This window comes from Ambystoma mexicanum, chromosome 13, assembly GCF_040938575.1.
Source record: "Ambystoma mexicanum isolate Mex_15411 chromosome 13, UKY_AmexF1_1, whole genome shotgun sequence".
Lineage (NCBI taxonomy): Eukaryota > Metazoa > Chordata > Amphibia > Caudata > Ambystomatidae > Ambystoma > Ambystoma mexicanum.
This window is the reverse complement of record NC_090938.1, coordinates 417413691-417430215: the sequence shown is the minus strand read 5'-3', so window position 1 is coordinate 417430215 and position 16525 is coordinate 417413691. Positions and strand designations below refer to the sequence as shown.

Genomic DNA, 16525 nt, shown 5'->3' with positions numbered 1-16525 from the left:
ACGGAAATGGCAGGGAAAGCACTTGCAAGCACCACCGCAGCGCTATACAGTAAGTGCTTACAGACAGTTTTTAAAGCCACAGGCATAAAACACGTTGAATTAATAACCATGAAAGACATAGAAACTTTTTCAAAATGGACACATGAACAAAGCTTCAAGAGGGACTGGGCCAAAAGACATCTAGTCGCAGTGTCATATTTTCTAAAATTCGGAGTGATTCGGAACCCCACCCAAAGCCCCCTCATTACCTATGCATTAAAAGGATGGGGCAGATTAGAGGGCCCACAGGTAGATACCCGCCGCCCCCTTGATTCCTGAAAACTGGTACGAATTACAAACGAGCTGGAAGCCATATGTTGGCATCCTTATGAGATCCTACTGTTCAGAACAGCCTATTTCCTAGCATACTTCGGGGCTTTCCGTGTGAGTGAACTCATTGCTTCCAGCACCAAGGCCAGCAGCGGGCTGGGCGTCATGGCAGTCAGGGTCAGACAGGAGAGCATCAGCATAGAAATACAACAATCTAAAACCGGGGCAAAAAGAACCATCAACATTTGTTGTATTGATGAGGCAGTAAACTGCCCAGTATGTATTAGCAACCTTTACAATGCACAAAGACCCAAGGTTGGGGGAGGTTCTTGATCCACAAGGACGCCTCGGCACTAAGCCGGTACCAATTTAAAGGGGTGCTGTTGAAAGCAATCAACAATGCGGGGTGGGACCCCAGGGGTTTCGGCACCCATTCCTTCAGAATAGGTGCCGCCACCTCAGCATGGCAGGGAGGTTTAGCCCCCCAACAACTGAAAAATATAGGAGGCTGGAAATCAGATTGTTACAAAAGATACATCAGACCGCAATTAATATAGCCAGCCACCCTCACTCCTTTCTTTCTCGCCCGCTTCATACAGAAACACCAGGTGAAGGGAGGACCACACTGCAATCAGCATGGATTGTCGGCCACTCTTTTATCTTCAGGAGGGGCCGATGGGCAGAGGAGACCAATGAAAGGCCACCTTTCAGGAACACCATTGCCTCGTGGTGGGGCTACAGAGGTCTGCGGTGGGCAGAGATCCACGAAACATTAGCAGAGCTGGTTGCATACAGGGACTCGCCCGAATTTCTGATCATACACTTAGGTGGCAATGACCTAGTAGCAGCGGGGAGGAGGACATGTGTGCCTCCCTTGCAGGCATCGCACACAACTGGCGAGGGACAGAAATATACTTTTCAGCCATCCTACCTAGGAAGAAATGGCAGGGGGCCAACTGTTATAAATCTGTAGACATTTCCAGATGAAAAATCAACATGGGGCTAGAGAAATTCTGCACAATAAGAGGACTGGGCTTCATCAAGCACCCAGCCATTACACTGGGTGATCCGGACCTTTTTCACAAAGACGCACCCACTTATCAACTACGGGTATGGAACATTTCTTTCGAGAAATTACAGCAACTCTAACCTCCAGGGGTTTTAAATAAGAGATACTTTCGGGGGAACGCGGTCAGCCGGCAACCTGCCCACGTGTGGCGGCATGGGCCAGAGCGGGTAACCCCAAGACCCGGCGCCCAAAAGTATTGTGTATTATTTTTTATGATATGTGATTATTGTTATGTTCATAACCATATCTGTACAATAAAAACCTACGGCCTTTTATTGCCAACACTTGACAAACAATGTGTGAGCCAAAATATTCTGGGTAAGGGTAGGGTTCGGCTAAGTACTATGATGCATGCATATGGGTTCAGCAGTTATGGGCAATGCTGAAGTGCCTCACAAAGTGAGGCAGGGTAACTGCTGTTACCATCAGCAGGCCTGGAGAGGGGCAGCACAACCTCTCCCCCTCCTCTGCTCCTCTCCTCCTCCCCCCAGTCGTAGAGACACGCAGTCTACCCAGCACAATGCTGAGGAAGGGTGAGGTGTGAGCAATCACCTCCCCCTTCCTTCATACAGCTAGGTGATAAGCACCCAAGGAAGCCAACAGACAGGCAGGGATCAGGTTCAAAGACCTGTCCCCCCCGGGGGGGCCAGAGAGTCAGCTATCCGGCCGGGGGGTGACACATAACAGCCCCCACTACTATACATATCAAAGACCCAGGGCTCCCCTGGGTCTTATAAATACAGAGCGGCATGCTCTGAGAAAACACAATTAGTTTGTGGACCCTGAACGGGGACCCAAACACACAGGAGGTTCACTGTTGTCTCAGTGCCTTCCAAACCTTTGCTTCTTTACCACAAAATCCTCCCACCCTACAAAAAACGGGAGAAGAACAAAGAAAAAGAAGTACAGGACACTGTACGGTGTCCACAACAAGTCGTGGGACATAAGAAGGCGGGCACAGGCCAGAGGAGGTAAACCCAAGATCCGACGCCCAAAAGTATTGTGTATTATTTTTTATGATATGTGATTATTGTTATGTGCATAACCATATCTGTACAATAAAAACCTATGGCCTTTTATTGCCAACACTTGACAAACAATGTGTGAGCCAAATTATTCTGGGTAAGGGTAGGTTTCGGCTAAGTACTATGATGCATGCATATGGGTTCAGCAGTTATTAATAGGTCCAGGCAAATGTTCTTCTTATTGACGTGAGCAATGGTCTGTGTGAGCCCTGCGCCTGCATCCATGCAGTTGAGATGCAATTAGGGCACCCCTGGATAATGAAGTGTTAGTGATTAATCTGCTCTATTCTGGAATGTGGGGATTGACAGCAGCCACTGTTGCAAAAAGGCATGTTACTGGCTGCCGTAGCTGTGCGGGTAGTGCTGTTGTTGATTCTGTCGACAGTTTCAGATTGTTAAGTTTAAGGGCATATGGCAGTGTTACATGGGCCTTTGACCTCTTGCAGCGAGCACAATGTTGGTTCTCACATTTGAAATTAAGATACAGCATACAAAATATGTGCAGCTAGGAGTCAGCAGTGAAGTTGAGGAACACATGTATTTACATTTACTCTTGGGGCGAGTAGCTGTTCTTAAAAAAACAGGCACGTATACAATTCGGTGATGGTCTATGTAAATCTGACATTCCAGAGTGTTACCTGCAGATGAATTTCAGGCAAATCAACACTAGATAATTTGCCTCTCCTTTCTGTGCTGTTGAAAATACACTCATGCACTTAGACAATCTTGACAACACAACAAGAGGCGGTTGCACTCTTCTGACCCATTCTGAAATTCTTCCCAATGAAGAAAATAGGATTCTTAAAGAGTTGGGGGACTGGGCAATCGAATCAAGACACATTAATACAATTTCAAAGATCTGTAGATACCTCCCTAAATGGATTCATTTTAAATGTGTCACAATATAAAGCATGTTTGGCAAACTCTCACAAATGTTCTTATGTTTTGTGGGCTTCATGTCTGCTTTTGATTCAATTAATAGGAAGACAATATGGTCCAAGCTTGCACAGTGGGGTCCACCCGCCGATCTACTAAATATTCTTGTTCATATGCACTCGAATACTATCTTAAGAGTCAGACTAGACCAAAACAGGTCCTTAAATACGCAGAGGGGTCTCCGGCAGGGATGCACTATCGCTCCTTTGCTTATTTAATATTTTGATATCGGATATCGAGGAATGCCTTGAGAAGTGAGCATTGGTGTCACCTAAGTTGAATTTTCACCATCTAAAGTGGCTTGCCAATGCTGACGATGTTTTGTTGATTGGCCATGTTCAAATTGGCCTAGAAAGATTGATAAGGAGTCTTAAGGTATACGCGTTTGAAAATGATTTAATTGTAAGTAAGAGTAAAACCAAAATCTTAAGAATTTCTGCACTCGATAAAACCTATTCAATACGCTACCTTTGAAACTGATGTCTCGCTTCATCTATTCATTGCTTATCTGCTTTCTAAGGCCTAATTAATGAGGCCTAAGATGTGGAAGGTCCTAAACAAATATGGGCACTTTACCCTCGAACCAGTACTGAAATATTATATAGCAAAAATCCACTATGAACTGGAAACAATACTATTGTTCGATTGGTCAAAGATGCAGGGTATTGAGGTTAGCTTATGGAGGGGTGTTCTCAGCTTGCCTAACTGCATTCCTAGAGCAGTTATTAGATTTGAACAAGGGCTCATTTAGTTGAAAGCCCGACTTACGTGGAGTGCTCTTCTACTCTTTAGTAAGCATTTAACTCCTCCAAAGGGATCCCTATTTGTTGATATATGGGTTTCATACATGAGTAAAATGAATGTACTCTTTACCCAATGGTGTGGGAAGTGCAACCACATTTTAAAGAGTTTGGAGTGTACTCAAGAGTTGCTGATACAGTCGCCATTGTGGTTAAAACAGAATTATGGGGTCGCGACTGGATAAATAGGTGCAAGGCTGTTGGGATTTTTTACTGATATCAGGACGTATTGTGGGAGCACAGAAGGTGGGGTAGCCCACCTGCCTATTTAAAAAGGCTTCCTAATAGATATTGGAGGCAACAGTTCCTGCGTCTAAGATTGAACCTAATCTTAACGTGCAAAATATCACGTATCAGAAATAAAGTTGTGTTCCCTGATGCGGTATGAAGATTTGGTAAACTGTCAGATTTGGTAGAATCCCTAAAACATATTCTTTGCCTTTGCCCTGAATTGAGCGCAAAACGCCAATTGTTCTTTGAAAGAGCCTTGAGAGGTTCTATAGTGTTTTACGAAGATGGACGCTGCACAAGAATCTTGTTAGGCTCTTCCATCTCAATAATAATCACTGCCCTTACATTTTTACATCACCTTCGTTTAATACATTTGTAGATACAATCCTATTTTTAGCACAATGAAGGAAAGTGTTAATAGTGTGTGCAGGTTTTAGTGTTAAAGTGTGCATGACGTGTGTTTTTATCATAATGGGCCTCATTACGAGTTTGCAGGTCTGGAAATAAGGGTTTCGTTAGCAACGTACCAGCACCCTTTCCGGACCGGCAGACTACAGCTCTGCTTTCCTGGGCCTGTGCGAACGGCAGGTCTGACCTGCCGGGTGCAAGGGCCCCGGAAAGCAGCGTTGTCACGGAAGCACCAGCACCGCTAGCAACGATGCCGGTGCTTCTGTGTCCCCACTCCCATAGAGTCCTAAGGGGCTTCATGGGAATGGTACTAACATTTTCCGCCTCCTGATATCCTGGGCCGCCCACACTTGTAATGTCCCGGTGGCACCCGGATATCAGGCGGCGGAAGCAGTGTTTCAGTCCGGCGGCCATACGCCGGTAGCGCCGGCCGGTTACCACCAGGTTTTTTAAAATTGAGGCCCAATATCTTTGCACCTGCTTGTAGTCGTATAACTATTTGTGTATTGTTAAGCAATTGTCTTTTGCCATGATTCAGACTTGTTAATAAAATGTATTTTTGAGGATAAGTTATTTCGGTTATTGTGAAAGGTTTGTTTTTTTAACCATGTCACAATAGAAAATAAAAACACAAAATAGGATTACATTTCCAATTTGGATTGAAACAACTGAAACGTAGGGTTTTACTTCACATGGCAAATTACCTCTCCAGCTCTTTAATATTTCCTCTCTGCTGTTGCTTCACAGGAAACCTTTTTGTTCAGGGCACTTTAATGCACATTAAATCCGGTCCTTGTTAGTTTTTTCACTTTAATACCTTCTCTGAGACAGAGAAGTGCATCCGCCTGTGCTGTAAGCAGCCAGAAGCCCATCACTGACTCAAGGTGTTTGTACCACAACACAAAGGACTTCTGCAGAAACTCTGTGGCATTTTTACCGATCGGTGAGGCTTTCAACAATTTCTACAGGCAGATTTGGGGAGCGAGAGGACTTAGCGTGTCTCCCTGATGTCTCGCTCCATCCGGAAAATGCAGCTGCTGTACGACCAGGTTGTGATTGTCATGCTGACAGTAATGCAATTCAAGTGGCAAAAGAAAATCACCCCACATTGTCTGTACATTCTCTTTCTCTCTCTCTCTCTCTCTCTCGCTCTCTCTCTCTCTTTCACTCTCTCTCTTTCTTTTTTCTCGTGCTCTCTCTCTCTCTCTCTCTCTCAGTTTGAAAACTTTTGACTGACAATTGATTTTGACATAGCATATTTCAACGGCCTCCTGAACATGCGCATACATTCTAATTCTGTAGGTGAGGTCACCTTCTCAAAGCAACAAACTCCACACTGGTCCTTCTTCCGTTTCCACACATCCAATGGGCCTCAATGAGGAAATGTTCCACCTGACCACAGCTTCGAAACCCAATATATCAGGAATATATTTTGGATATCAGTAAACACATTTAAGCATTTATAATATTATATACTTTACAGAGAAATCTTAATTTTTAAAAGAAAATTGAAGTACTCACTGTTGCCTAAAACAGTGCCTGAACGTAGAAACTGGTTAGTAATCCATTATCTTTCCATGGGGACTACACTGTCTGTGACGTCCTTTAACTTCACAAGCATTTTCCTTTTATTTTATTTACATTTGCCCTCTCCATTAACTCCATCCGGGTTTCTCATTTGTTACAGGTGATTTTTGTGTGTCCCCAAATAAGCAAGATAGGTTATTTCCTGTGAAACACGATACTAAGGGCCTGCTTGACTTCTTTGTTACGCAGAGCATAGATCACAGGGTTCAGAAGTGGTGTTAGCACAGTGTAAATCAAGGCCACCACCTTGTCCAGTGAAAATGAATGTTTGCCTATTGGTCGCATGTACATAAACAGCACTGAGCCATAGAATATTGACACCACAATAAGATGAGAGGCACAAGTGGAGAAGGCTTTATGGCGTCCGTCGGCAGAGGTCATCATCACAATAGTGGACATGATACACACATAGGACACCACAATGACTAGAAATGTGCCCAGGCCGAGGATAGTAGCAAAGGTGAAGAGGGTGACCTCTGTGATGTAATCCTGTTGGCAGGAAAGATCCATCAGGGGCCCTCGGTCACATAGGAAGTGGTTGATCAAGTTGGGACCACAAAATGGTAGCTGTGATATCAGAACGATGGGGACCAGGAACCAGAGCAAACCCACTGCCCAACAGGACAATGTCAGAAACAAACAGACCTGGCTGGTCATGAGCTTGTGATAATGCAAAGGTTTGCAGATTGCAAGGAATCTATCGTACCCCATCATGGTGAGGAGGAAACATTCAACGGCGCCCAGGGAGAACATGAAGTAAAACTGGGTGAAGCAGCCAGGGAAAGATATACTTTTGACATCCTGCAACAGGCCAACAAGCAAGTTGGGCATGGTGGATGTTGTATACCAGATCTCTAAGAAAGACAGCTGGCTCATCAAATAGTACATTGGTTTGTGGAGGCGGTAGTCCGTTCGGATGACAAAAACAATGGCAATGTTGCCGGTAAGGGTTAGTAAGTAGTCGATCAGGAACAGCAGGAAAAGGGCACCCTGCACCCCTCGGTGGCTGGAGAAACCCTGAAAGATGAAGTGTGTCACTGTATGGCTTCCATTTGTGGTTCCAGTCACTACACTGTAAAAATAAAACACAGAAAGAAAGATCACTGAAGCGGCAGCACCCAGCATGTGTGGATCATTCTCAGCACCACATATAGAGGAATAAGATAATTTGTGCATTTATTTCAGCACCACATATAGAGGAATAAGATAATTTGTGCATTTATTTCAGCACCACATAGAGAGAAATAACAGCCTGTGTGAGTGTAGAGTCTATTTAAAATGGGTGGCTAAATGATTTGTTTTAAGCGGAGGGTTCAGAATGGCTTAGTGAGGAACACGTAGTACAGGTAAAGCTGGATTCTGTTGAAAGTGGAGGACCTGGAACAGTATAGAGAGGGACAGGTAGCCCGTGCCAGTACTGCAATCTGTTGGAAATAGAATTCCTCAAATTGTATAAGGGGGATTAAGTAGCCCTTGTGAGAATGAAATCTCTTTAAAATGCAAAAGGAAAAACATAACCTTACTTCCCAGGAGCTTGCCAGTTGTTGCTCTAGAAATAAACATACCTGAAACTATAACAAATGGGACAGATGATGACAGCTCTGCAAGCTGCATGATAAAGAGATGCAGCTCGCTGAATCAATAGTCAGCAGACCAGGCATGGTCTAAATTACGCATCCTGGCTACTCCGGTAGATGGCTTAAAACATTTTAAAATAGATCTGAACCAATGACCATAAAAGTTATTGTGCCCCAGTTCTTGGGTTTTATTCCTACTTTGGCGGTAAAGGTTAACGGTCACCGGTAATAATGCTGGTGACAGGAAAACCCTTACTGTCCAATTCCGAGGTCCCTTAGCGGGAACCGCAAAGGATGTGTGGTCTGACCACACGTCCTTAGCGGGTCCCGCTACGGGACCTTGGAGCTAATAACGGTACTGCAATTTGCGGTACCGTTATTAGCGCCTTCCCCATTCCCATTGAGCCCTATTAGGGCTCAATGGGAATGGGGAATGGTCTACAGAATGGGGACTTACCGGGTCCTCCAGGGTCAGAATGACCCGGTAAGTCCCTATTCTGCCAGATCGGACCCGGACCCGGTTTGGGAGGCAGCCATGGTGCTAATAGAACCATGGCTACCGCCAACTCGGAATGACCCCCATTATCTCGGGAGGATGGTGCAGGGCAACGTGCTCGCCTTGGAAACAAGACTTCATAGAGCACCACAGGTTCAGTCCACGCTTAGAAACCTCTGGGTATTAAGCACGTTATAAATAGCCTATCATATCATATCATATCACCAGTGGGAAAGAGTATTGAGCCATTGAAGACCATACATGAGGATCTTAAAAGAGAGGCAATTGACTTGCCAAATGAAGGATGCTTCAGCCCTTCAAGGGAAACTCAAGCTATGAAAGTCTTGTCAAAACAGGTTCTTCCTTGTACATACAAAACCATCAAGGACCACATTGACACCCTTGCTCCAGCCTTGGTGGACTTCTGCATCCACTCTTTCACTACTGGAACCTTCCTTCTCACCTGAAGCACTCTCTTGTGAAGCCTCTTCTCAAGAAACCCTCAGCCGACCCCTTGTGAATCTGTTTGTTGTCTCCATGACCATCAGTCTGGCTTCAGAGTGGCCAGATGCATGGAAACTGCTCTCCTGACTATCCATGAAGACCTGATCTCTAAACTGGATGTGAGGCACCTCTATGTCCTCATCCTACTCAATCTCTCTTCTGCCTTTGATACGGTCAACCATGTCATCCTGCTCAACTGGCTCTGTGATAACCTGGGTATCACCGATCAGGCCCTGACCTGGCTGACCTCTTTCCTCTCTGACCACCCCTCCCAGGTACAACCTGGGTCCTTCCTCTCCTCTATCTCACTCTCTACCTGTGGTGTACCCCAGGGTCTAATCTTTCTTCCTGGCGGTTCAACCAATAACTGGCATCTCTCACCCTCTCACCCACTGCATAGCTGCACTCTGCTTCAACTTCCAGTGCTATGTGGATGACACTCAGCTCACTTTCAGGCTCCCCTCAGCCACCTCCTCACCCTCTCTAATCCCAGACGGAGATCCTCCACATCAGCTCCCCTACACCTTCCTTTGCTGTCACTTTCTGGCCGCCCACCTTGGGCCCTCTTCTGGCTCCCACCTGTGAGGCTAAGAACCGCGGGGTCATCTTCCACTCCACACTCTCATTCTCTCCTCACATCTCTGACATCTCTAAAAAGTCAAACTACCAGCTGCACCTCCTCAGAGGTATTCTTCCTTTCCTCTCCTTCCCCCAGAAGCTCACTGTCCACAGAGCTCTGGTTCTCTCTAAGCTGGACTACTGCAACAGCCTCTTTCTAAATCTACCTGCCTCTACTCTTTCTCCTCTACAACTCATCCAGAAGAGGACTGCGAGGTCTTGTCCTTGGCCTCAATCCCAGGGATTGTATCTCTCCAGCTCTGAAATTCTCTCCATTGGCTCCGAGTGACAGCAAGGATCAAGTTCAAGATCCTCTGCATTGTCCACAAGGCCTTCTGGGGCTTGCAACTGCAATACCTCAAACTCTCTCTTCGGAAATATCTTCCTACACAAGCTCTTTGCTCCTCCACCTCCAACTCCTTGAGGGTCAGTTGCTTCTCCAAGCAACGAGTTGGGGGCAGATCTCTTTCTTCAGCTGGTGCCTTAATCTAGAACAGCCTCCCTGCCTCTCTGAAACTTGAGCAGAACTATCTCCGGTTCCGGAAGCACCTCAAGACCTTCCTCTTTTCTTCTGCCTTCTCACTTCCTCTCCCCAGCGGATCTCCTGTCTGATAGTGCACTGGTCACCTGGCTACCCTCTGAACTGAGGCCCGGGTCCCTACCCATCCAGTTGCACACCTACACTGCCTCCTGGCATCCCCTGCACTGTGGTCTGTATCTGTAACCCTACATTCCGCTTCCTGCACTTATTGACACCTGTTGTCTGCACTTTTAACACTTGCACTTGCCACCTGTTGGCTGCACTACTTGTTGTATTGATTCCATGACCTGCACCTGCCCATCTATCCCTCCAGCACTTCTCCCCTCCCCATTCCCCAACCCCCTGCACTTGCGCAATCTCAATGTCACTGGGCCTAGTAAGATCGTTGTTTTTTGTCCTCCCTCTGTTACACTTCCCTTGCCTCATCGCGCCTTGAAACACTTTTGTATAGGCACGTTATTAATGTCATATCATATCATATCATACCTACATATTCTTGGCTGTCCACAACAAAAGTTGACTATGTCAATAAACCTGTTATGCCTATAGGATTCTTGAGAAAACCCTGAAGTGATGTACCATAACCAGAAAAGCTTCTGTAATGGAATACCAGACTGGTGGGCATCATGCTTTATTTCATAATTCACTTGAGAAGAAGGCCCATCTGGTTGACTTTCTAAGTTCTGGGTTTTAGTATTTTCCTCACTCTGCCTCTTGGGTGAATTGCTTTGGATACTAGTCGTTTGTTGGTCTGGTCGGCTTGGTGGTTGACTCGGTAGCTGCTTGTAGGTGGGTGGCTTGAGCTTTGTGACATGGTGTGGTGTTTCTACCAAGGATTTACCAAGAGAATGCCACAGTTGAGAGGAAGTCCTTAAGAACTGAGTTGAGGCTACCAAGCAAGTCAGTCCAAGACTCCATTGTACAATATACAAATATTTTGCTTGACTCTCACCCCTACTGAGCTCTGTGAACTGAGAACTGTTCTTGACATGTGAGCCGTGTACTGTGCTGGAAAAGTTTAAATTGTGCACAATATTGATTCCCATAATTGTGGCCTTCTGCTTACTAGCTCGAACAACCACCAGTTTACTATCTGCATTACTGCAAGACAAAGGATTGTGAGTGGCAGTGAACATTGTCATTGCAGACACAGACAGAGTGGGGGTGTGGAGGTGGACTTGCACAGGCCATTCAAGATAGTCAGGCATTCCTCCGTGCATTCCCAAAAAAGACTCAACAATCGCCTGCAGATCTATACTGACCTGTGCATAAAAATGTGTTAAATGTGTTATTTTGCACCACTCCGCTTCCACTTGCTGGTCCATTCTGTCTTTTATTTGTGAACACCCTGCATTTTGGGAAACACTGAGAGACTACTATGTACTACTATTTATATATTTTGGCGTGTAATTTACCATAATGGGTATAATGGGGGGGGGGGGTGGCGGTTGCTGTCTTCCAGCTTGGAAACTTCTCACCAGATAAAACTTCAAGTAGAAGGTCATATCTAGAGTCTTTCCTGTGCCTTCACCTGCTACCAATAGGCAATCATATATGTATAGGATGCATTTTTTTTACACTTTGACTACTTCATGCGTTTAAGAGTCTATCTTGGTCTTTCTTAGCGATCTTTGATTTTTTAAATAATATCCTGCACTTTGATTTATTCCAGACGTTCTTATTTTACATACAGCATCGAGAAGGCTTCTTAACGATTTGCATGCGTACATCCTTAATCACCCTCAAGCTCAACTATATACGGTAATCTTTTATTTATGTATTGTGTTTGTGCTTTTCTCTTGTCTGTTCACTAATCATGACTAAATTATGACATTTTATAATGGAAATTACTCCACATTTGGACTAGGTAATGTCGGAATGATTACAGATTCTGTTATATCTTATACTCATACAACTTTTAAGTTATTGCCCTGAAGACAAAGAGGAAAGCGGTCATCTACCCAAGCCACAGTCTGAAAAAAAATCAGCTGTCGGTATGGTGCCTATAAATGATGCAAACACCCTCATCAATGAGATTGAGGTTACTACTTAGCGGTCTGTCCAATTACACCTCTTGTGTGGCTGAATTCAAGCCTGTCACGAGTAACAACTCAGAAGCCCCATACTGTACTTCACAAATTCAGCATCTTAATCCATGCGTGGTGAAGTGTGCTCAAAGTGTGCAGTCAGCAGTCCAGGAACCTAGTGCTTGCTGCATATGCTCTGTGTTCGCTGTGTTTGGTCTTATGCAATCTGGGATCACTTGGACTTCCTGCCAGGAGGCAGATTCAATAAAGCCCAGACAGCGTGCAAGGTGCGCGTGGCGTAGTGGGCTCAAAGTGTGCAGTAAGTAGTCTGCAGTGTGTTGGTGATCCACTGATTTCGACTACTCTTGGAGTAGACTAAGGTTACACTGCTGGCGGCTATCAGCTATGTATGACGGCCAGAGCAAAGTGGCATTTGTCCCAACAATTTCCAAGAGGCGCACTTGGGTGTCAACCTGGCCAAGGTGCTTGCTAGTCCAGTTTCTGCCATAGCTGATCCATGTTAGGATTGATAGCAGCATCTATGTCTTTGTGCCAATCTAACATAAATACTGCTGCAAGGGTGTAGAGGTATCGCGAGAGCCCCGCTCTCGCGAGATCTCGCTCGCGCGATCAGCTCCGCCCCCGCGCGTTACGCGCGATTACGGGACGAGCTGAGGACGCGGAGAGCAGCGTCTTCCCGGCTCCTCCGAGCACGGGAATATATTTACGAGTTTTGCCGCGAATTAAAGCCACGGCACCCAAACCCCTGTTGGCCACGTTTGGCCCAGTTAATCCTGGACATTATCTATGCTTCATTGATCCAGACTTGTTGGAAATAAAGTCCTGGTGAAAAACCTGCCTGGCTCCTGTCTTCCTTCAGGCACCATTATACAACATAAATTGGCGACGAGGATCACCACTAGAACCGCGCAGAGACATGCAGGGAGCCACACCGCCACCACCCTTTCTACAGACACCAGGTAGGCCTGCCATTCCTTGGCCACAATGGCAGCCCCTGTTCACGACCTACGTGGAGGCAATGGGTGGATCTGGATTTTCAGCAGTGAGACGCAGGGCCATGTTACTTAACGCCTTAGGGGTGGAAGGGCAAAGAATTTTCGAGGGCCTTACCCCGATACCAGTAGATGACGTCAATGACGATGTGTTCATGGAGGCCGTTAGAAGAATCATTAAGAGGTTCGCCAGCAAAGAGAACACTGTACTCCATAGAATAAGGTTTTACACTTGGAAACAGGAGCAGTCCGAACCCGTCGATGACTACGTCACGAAGTTAAGGGAACTAGCAGCCCTGTGTAACTTCGGTACCAACGCGGAAAACCGCATATGCGACATGCTAATCGTCCATACCAACAGTCGCAAAGTCCAGGATAAGTTCATCCTCGAAAAAGAGTTACAGTTAGAAAAAGCCGTGGAAATTGCCAGAGCGGTAGAGGAAACCGCGGGGAGAAGGAAAGAGTTTACAGGGGCCCAAGTCCCCACTGAAATACAAGCAGTTGGATTCCGTCCAAGAAAGGAAAAATCTGCACCAGACACGAGAGAGTCAAGAAACAGCAAGAGAGAACCCCTCAAGTGTCATAGGTGCTCCAGCACCAAACACCTGGCATATGACAGAGAGTGCCCAGCCAGAGACAAGGAGTGTTCAATCTGCAAACGCATAGGACACTTCTCGATAGTGTGTCGATGGAGGAACAAGAAGGTCGCGAGCCTCACCACAGACCACACAAAGGAAAGGGAATCCTCGTCAGATGAGGAGGGGAGACCCACGGTCATAATGGTGAACAGCACCCGAGCCAGGAGAGAGAAGCCTCACTGCGTCATCAGAATCGATGGAAGAGAGACTCGGGTTATGGCAGATTCCGGGTCGGACCTCACCATCCTACCCCTTCAGACATATAAAGACATGGTGGGTAAAGAGAAAGTGGAAGTGCTCACCACACGACACAAGCCCACGGTGTTTGGCGGGGCCTCAGTCGAACTCTTAGGGTATATCAACGGAAAAGTCGAATTCAAAGGAAGGGAAACCATCACCAGAGTCTACTTCAGCCATGAAGGGCCTGCAGTATTGGGCTGGGATGATCAAGACAAGTTAAAAATCAGACTGGATCCCAGCACAGAAGATCAAGTCCTATCAGTCCATACGAGGAATGAATCTGTTGTCAAGAGCGATTACCCAACACTTTTCTCGGAGGAGCCGGGGCACATTAAAAGTTTCATTCACAAGATCGTGCTCAAAAGAAATGCCGTCCCTGTCAAGCACCGGGTGAGACCAGTACCGGCCACAGCAAGGGACACCCTGAGGCAACAGCTGGACAAAATGAAGATGGAAGGAGTGATAGAAGAGATTGAAGCGTCCGAATGGCTGAGCCCAGTCGTCCTGATAAAGAAACCCCACTCACAGGAATTAAGGGTGTGCATAGACCTGCGCAGCCTAAATTTAGAAGTCATCACGGACAACTACCCGCTCCCAAGCATAAACGAACTCATATTATTAATGAAAGAGGCCAAAATATTCTCAAAGCTTGATATGAGAAATGCATATCATCAGATACAGCTCCATGAAGAGTCGAAACCACTTACCGCATTTATCACGCCCTTTGGCACGTTTCAATTCACTAAAATGCCTTTCGGGTTGTCGTCGGCTGCGTCGGCCTTTCAGCGCATGATGGACGTCCTACTCAGGAAAGTCGAAAATGTAGTATATTTTCAGGATGACATATTGGTTTATGCAAAGGACAAGCAGACGCATGATACCACCCTCAAAGTGGTTCTCAACAAACTACAAGATGCAGGAGTGCGTTTACGTCACGAGAAATGCTCGTTTGGAGTAAAAGAAGTGGAATATCTGGGGTACAAAATTTCGGAAAAGGGGATCAGCCCGAAAGAAAATCTGATGCAAGCCATCACCAAAGCTCCTGAACCAGACACCAAAGAAGAGGTGAGGTCTTTTCTGGGATTGGCTGAGTATTACACGAAATTTATACCAAAGTTTTCAGAAACCACATCACCCCTACGCGATCTACTCAAAAAGGGGACAGAATTTTCTTGGAGGGAACCTCAGAAGAGGGCGATGGACACCATAAAGCAACACATCATGAAAGCTCCATGTCTGCAACCCTTTAACCCAGAGTGGGATACGGTCATTACCACTGACGCCAGTGCATACGGATTAGGAGCAGTGCTAACGCAGAGGAGAGGTGACACCGAACATGTGGTGGCCTTCGCGTCGAAGGCACTATCAGAGGCGGAACGGAATTACTCAACGATTGAAAAGGAAATGCTAGCATGCGCATGGGCAGTCGAACATTTTAGAACATATGTGTGGGGCACAAAGTTCAAGCTGGTGACAGATCACAAGCCGCTCATCCACATGCTCAGCCCGGGAGGCACCAAAACATCCACGCCCAGGCTAGCTCGCATTGCAGCAAAACTACAAGAATACACATTCGAAATCCATCACATATCAGGATGGAAAAACTCGCAAGCCGACTGCATGTCGAGACTGCCAGAGAACAAGGAAAGGGCTACCACATTCCTACATGGGGAATGCATAGTCGCATCCATATCAGACATAAGGGCCCCAGATTACCTGGAACTCAGTGAAAGACACTGGGAAGAAGAAGACGGGAAGGACCCAATCATGGCCAAGATACGCAATTGGATCAAAGAAGGCTGGCCCAATGAGAAAATGCTGCCGGAGGGCATGAGAGCATATTGGAAGGTGCAAGATGAGTTGTCGGAAACGGAGGGAATAATCATGAAAATGGACCAGATCATCCCCCCCACAGGAATGAGGCGCACCATACTCTGCAGGGCCCACGCGGGGCACCTCGGGAACACGATGACTCGCCGCAGGGTGAGAGAAGCTTACTGGTGGCCGTCCATGGACCAGGAAATACGCGCCATGATAGAGCGCTGCCATGAATGCCTAAACAGTGACAAAAGACTTAAGGTCCGACAAGCGCCTCTCATTCCCACGGAGATACCAGAAGCGGTATGGTCCAAAGTGGGCATTGACTTCATAGGGCCCCTGGAGGCGATGGAAACGGAACATAAATATGGCATAGTGCTGGTCGACTACTTATCCAAGTGGGTCGAAGCCGAGTTTGTCCCGAACATAACCACAGAGACGGTCATAGAGGTACTCACTGAAATATTCCAAAGGGAAGGCCTCCCCAAAGAAGTCGTCACAGACAATGGTGTGCAACTAGTATCCAAAGATATGGAAGCATTTTTGAGAAAGAACCACATCAAACAAAAGAAAGCGGCCTTGTATCACCCCCAAGCAAATGGACTGGTGGAGAGGGCGAACAGGTTCATAAAAGGGGCCATCCAACTGGCAACAGCGTCAGGAATGAACCCCCTCAAAACTGCCAAAG

At 46.4% G+C, this 16525-nt stretch overlaps 1 protein-coding gene across 1 annotated transcript; it reads right to left on the bottom strand.

The window, feature by feature from the left end:
- Positions 1–392: 392 nt before the first annotated feature.
- On the bottom strand, positions 393–13208 carry LOC138520396 (olfactory receptor 11H6-like). Its single transcript, XM_069632799.1, has 4 exons — positions 13159–13208; positions 6524–7437; positions 5483–5506; positions 393–523 (listed from the first exon to the last, which is right to left on the bottom strand). Exons 1-4 carry the CDS (start codon positions 13206–13208, stop codon positions 393–395), a joined length of 1119 nt encoding a protein of 372 aa, XP_069488900.1.
- Positions 13209–16525: the final 3317 nt, after the last annotated feature.

Excerpts from the sequence above, each read along its gene's own strand:
- LOC138520396 (XM_069632799.1), bottom strand. The coding sequence starts at position 13,208 with ATGGCCCTGCGTCTCACTGCTGAAAATCCAGATCCACCCATTGCCTCC. Across the intron at positions 7,438-13,158 it reads GATCCACCCATTGCCTCCAC|TGTAGTGACTGGAACCACAA; the intron begins GTAGGTCGTGAA and ends TTATTTTTACAG. Across the intron at positions 5,507-6,523 it reads AGAAGTCAAGCAGGCCCTTA|AGGAAATATTAAAGAGCTGG; the intron begins GTATCGTGTTTC and ends GCAACAGCAGAG.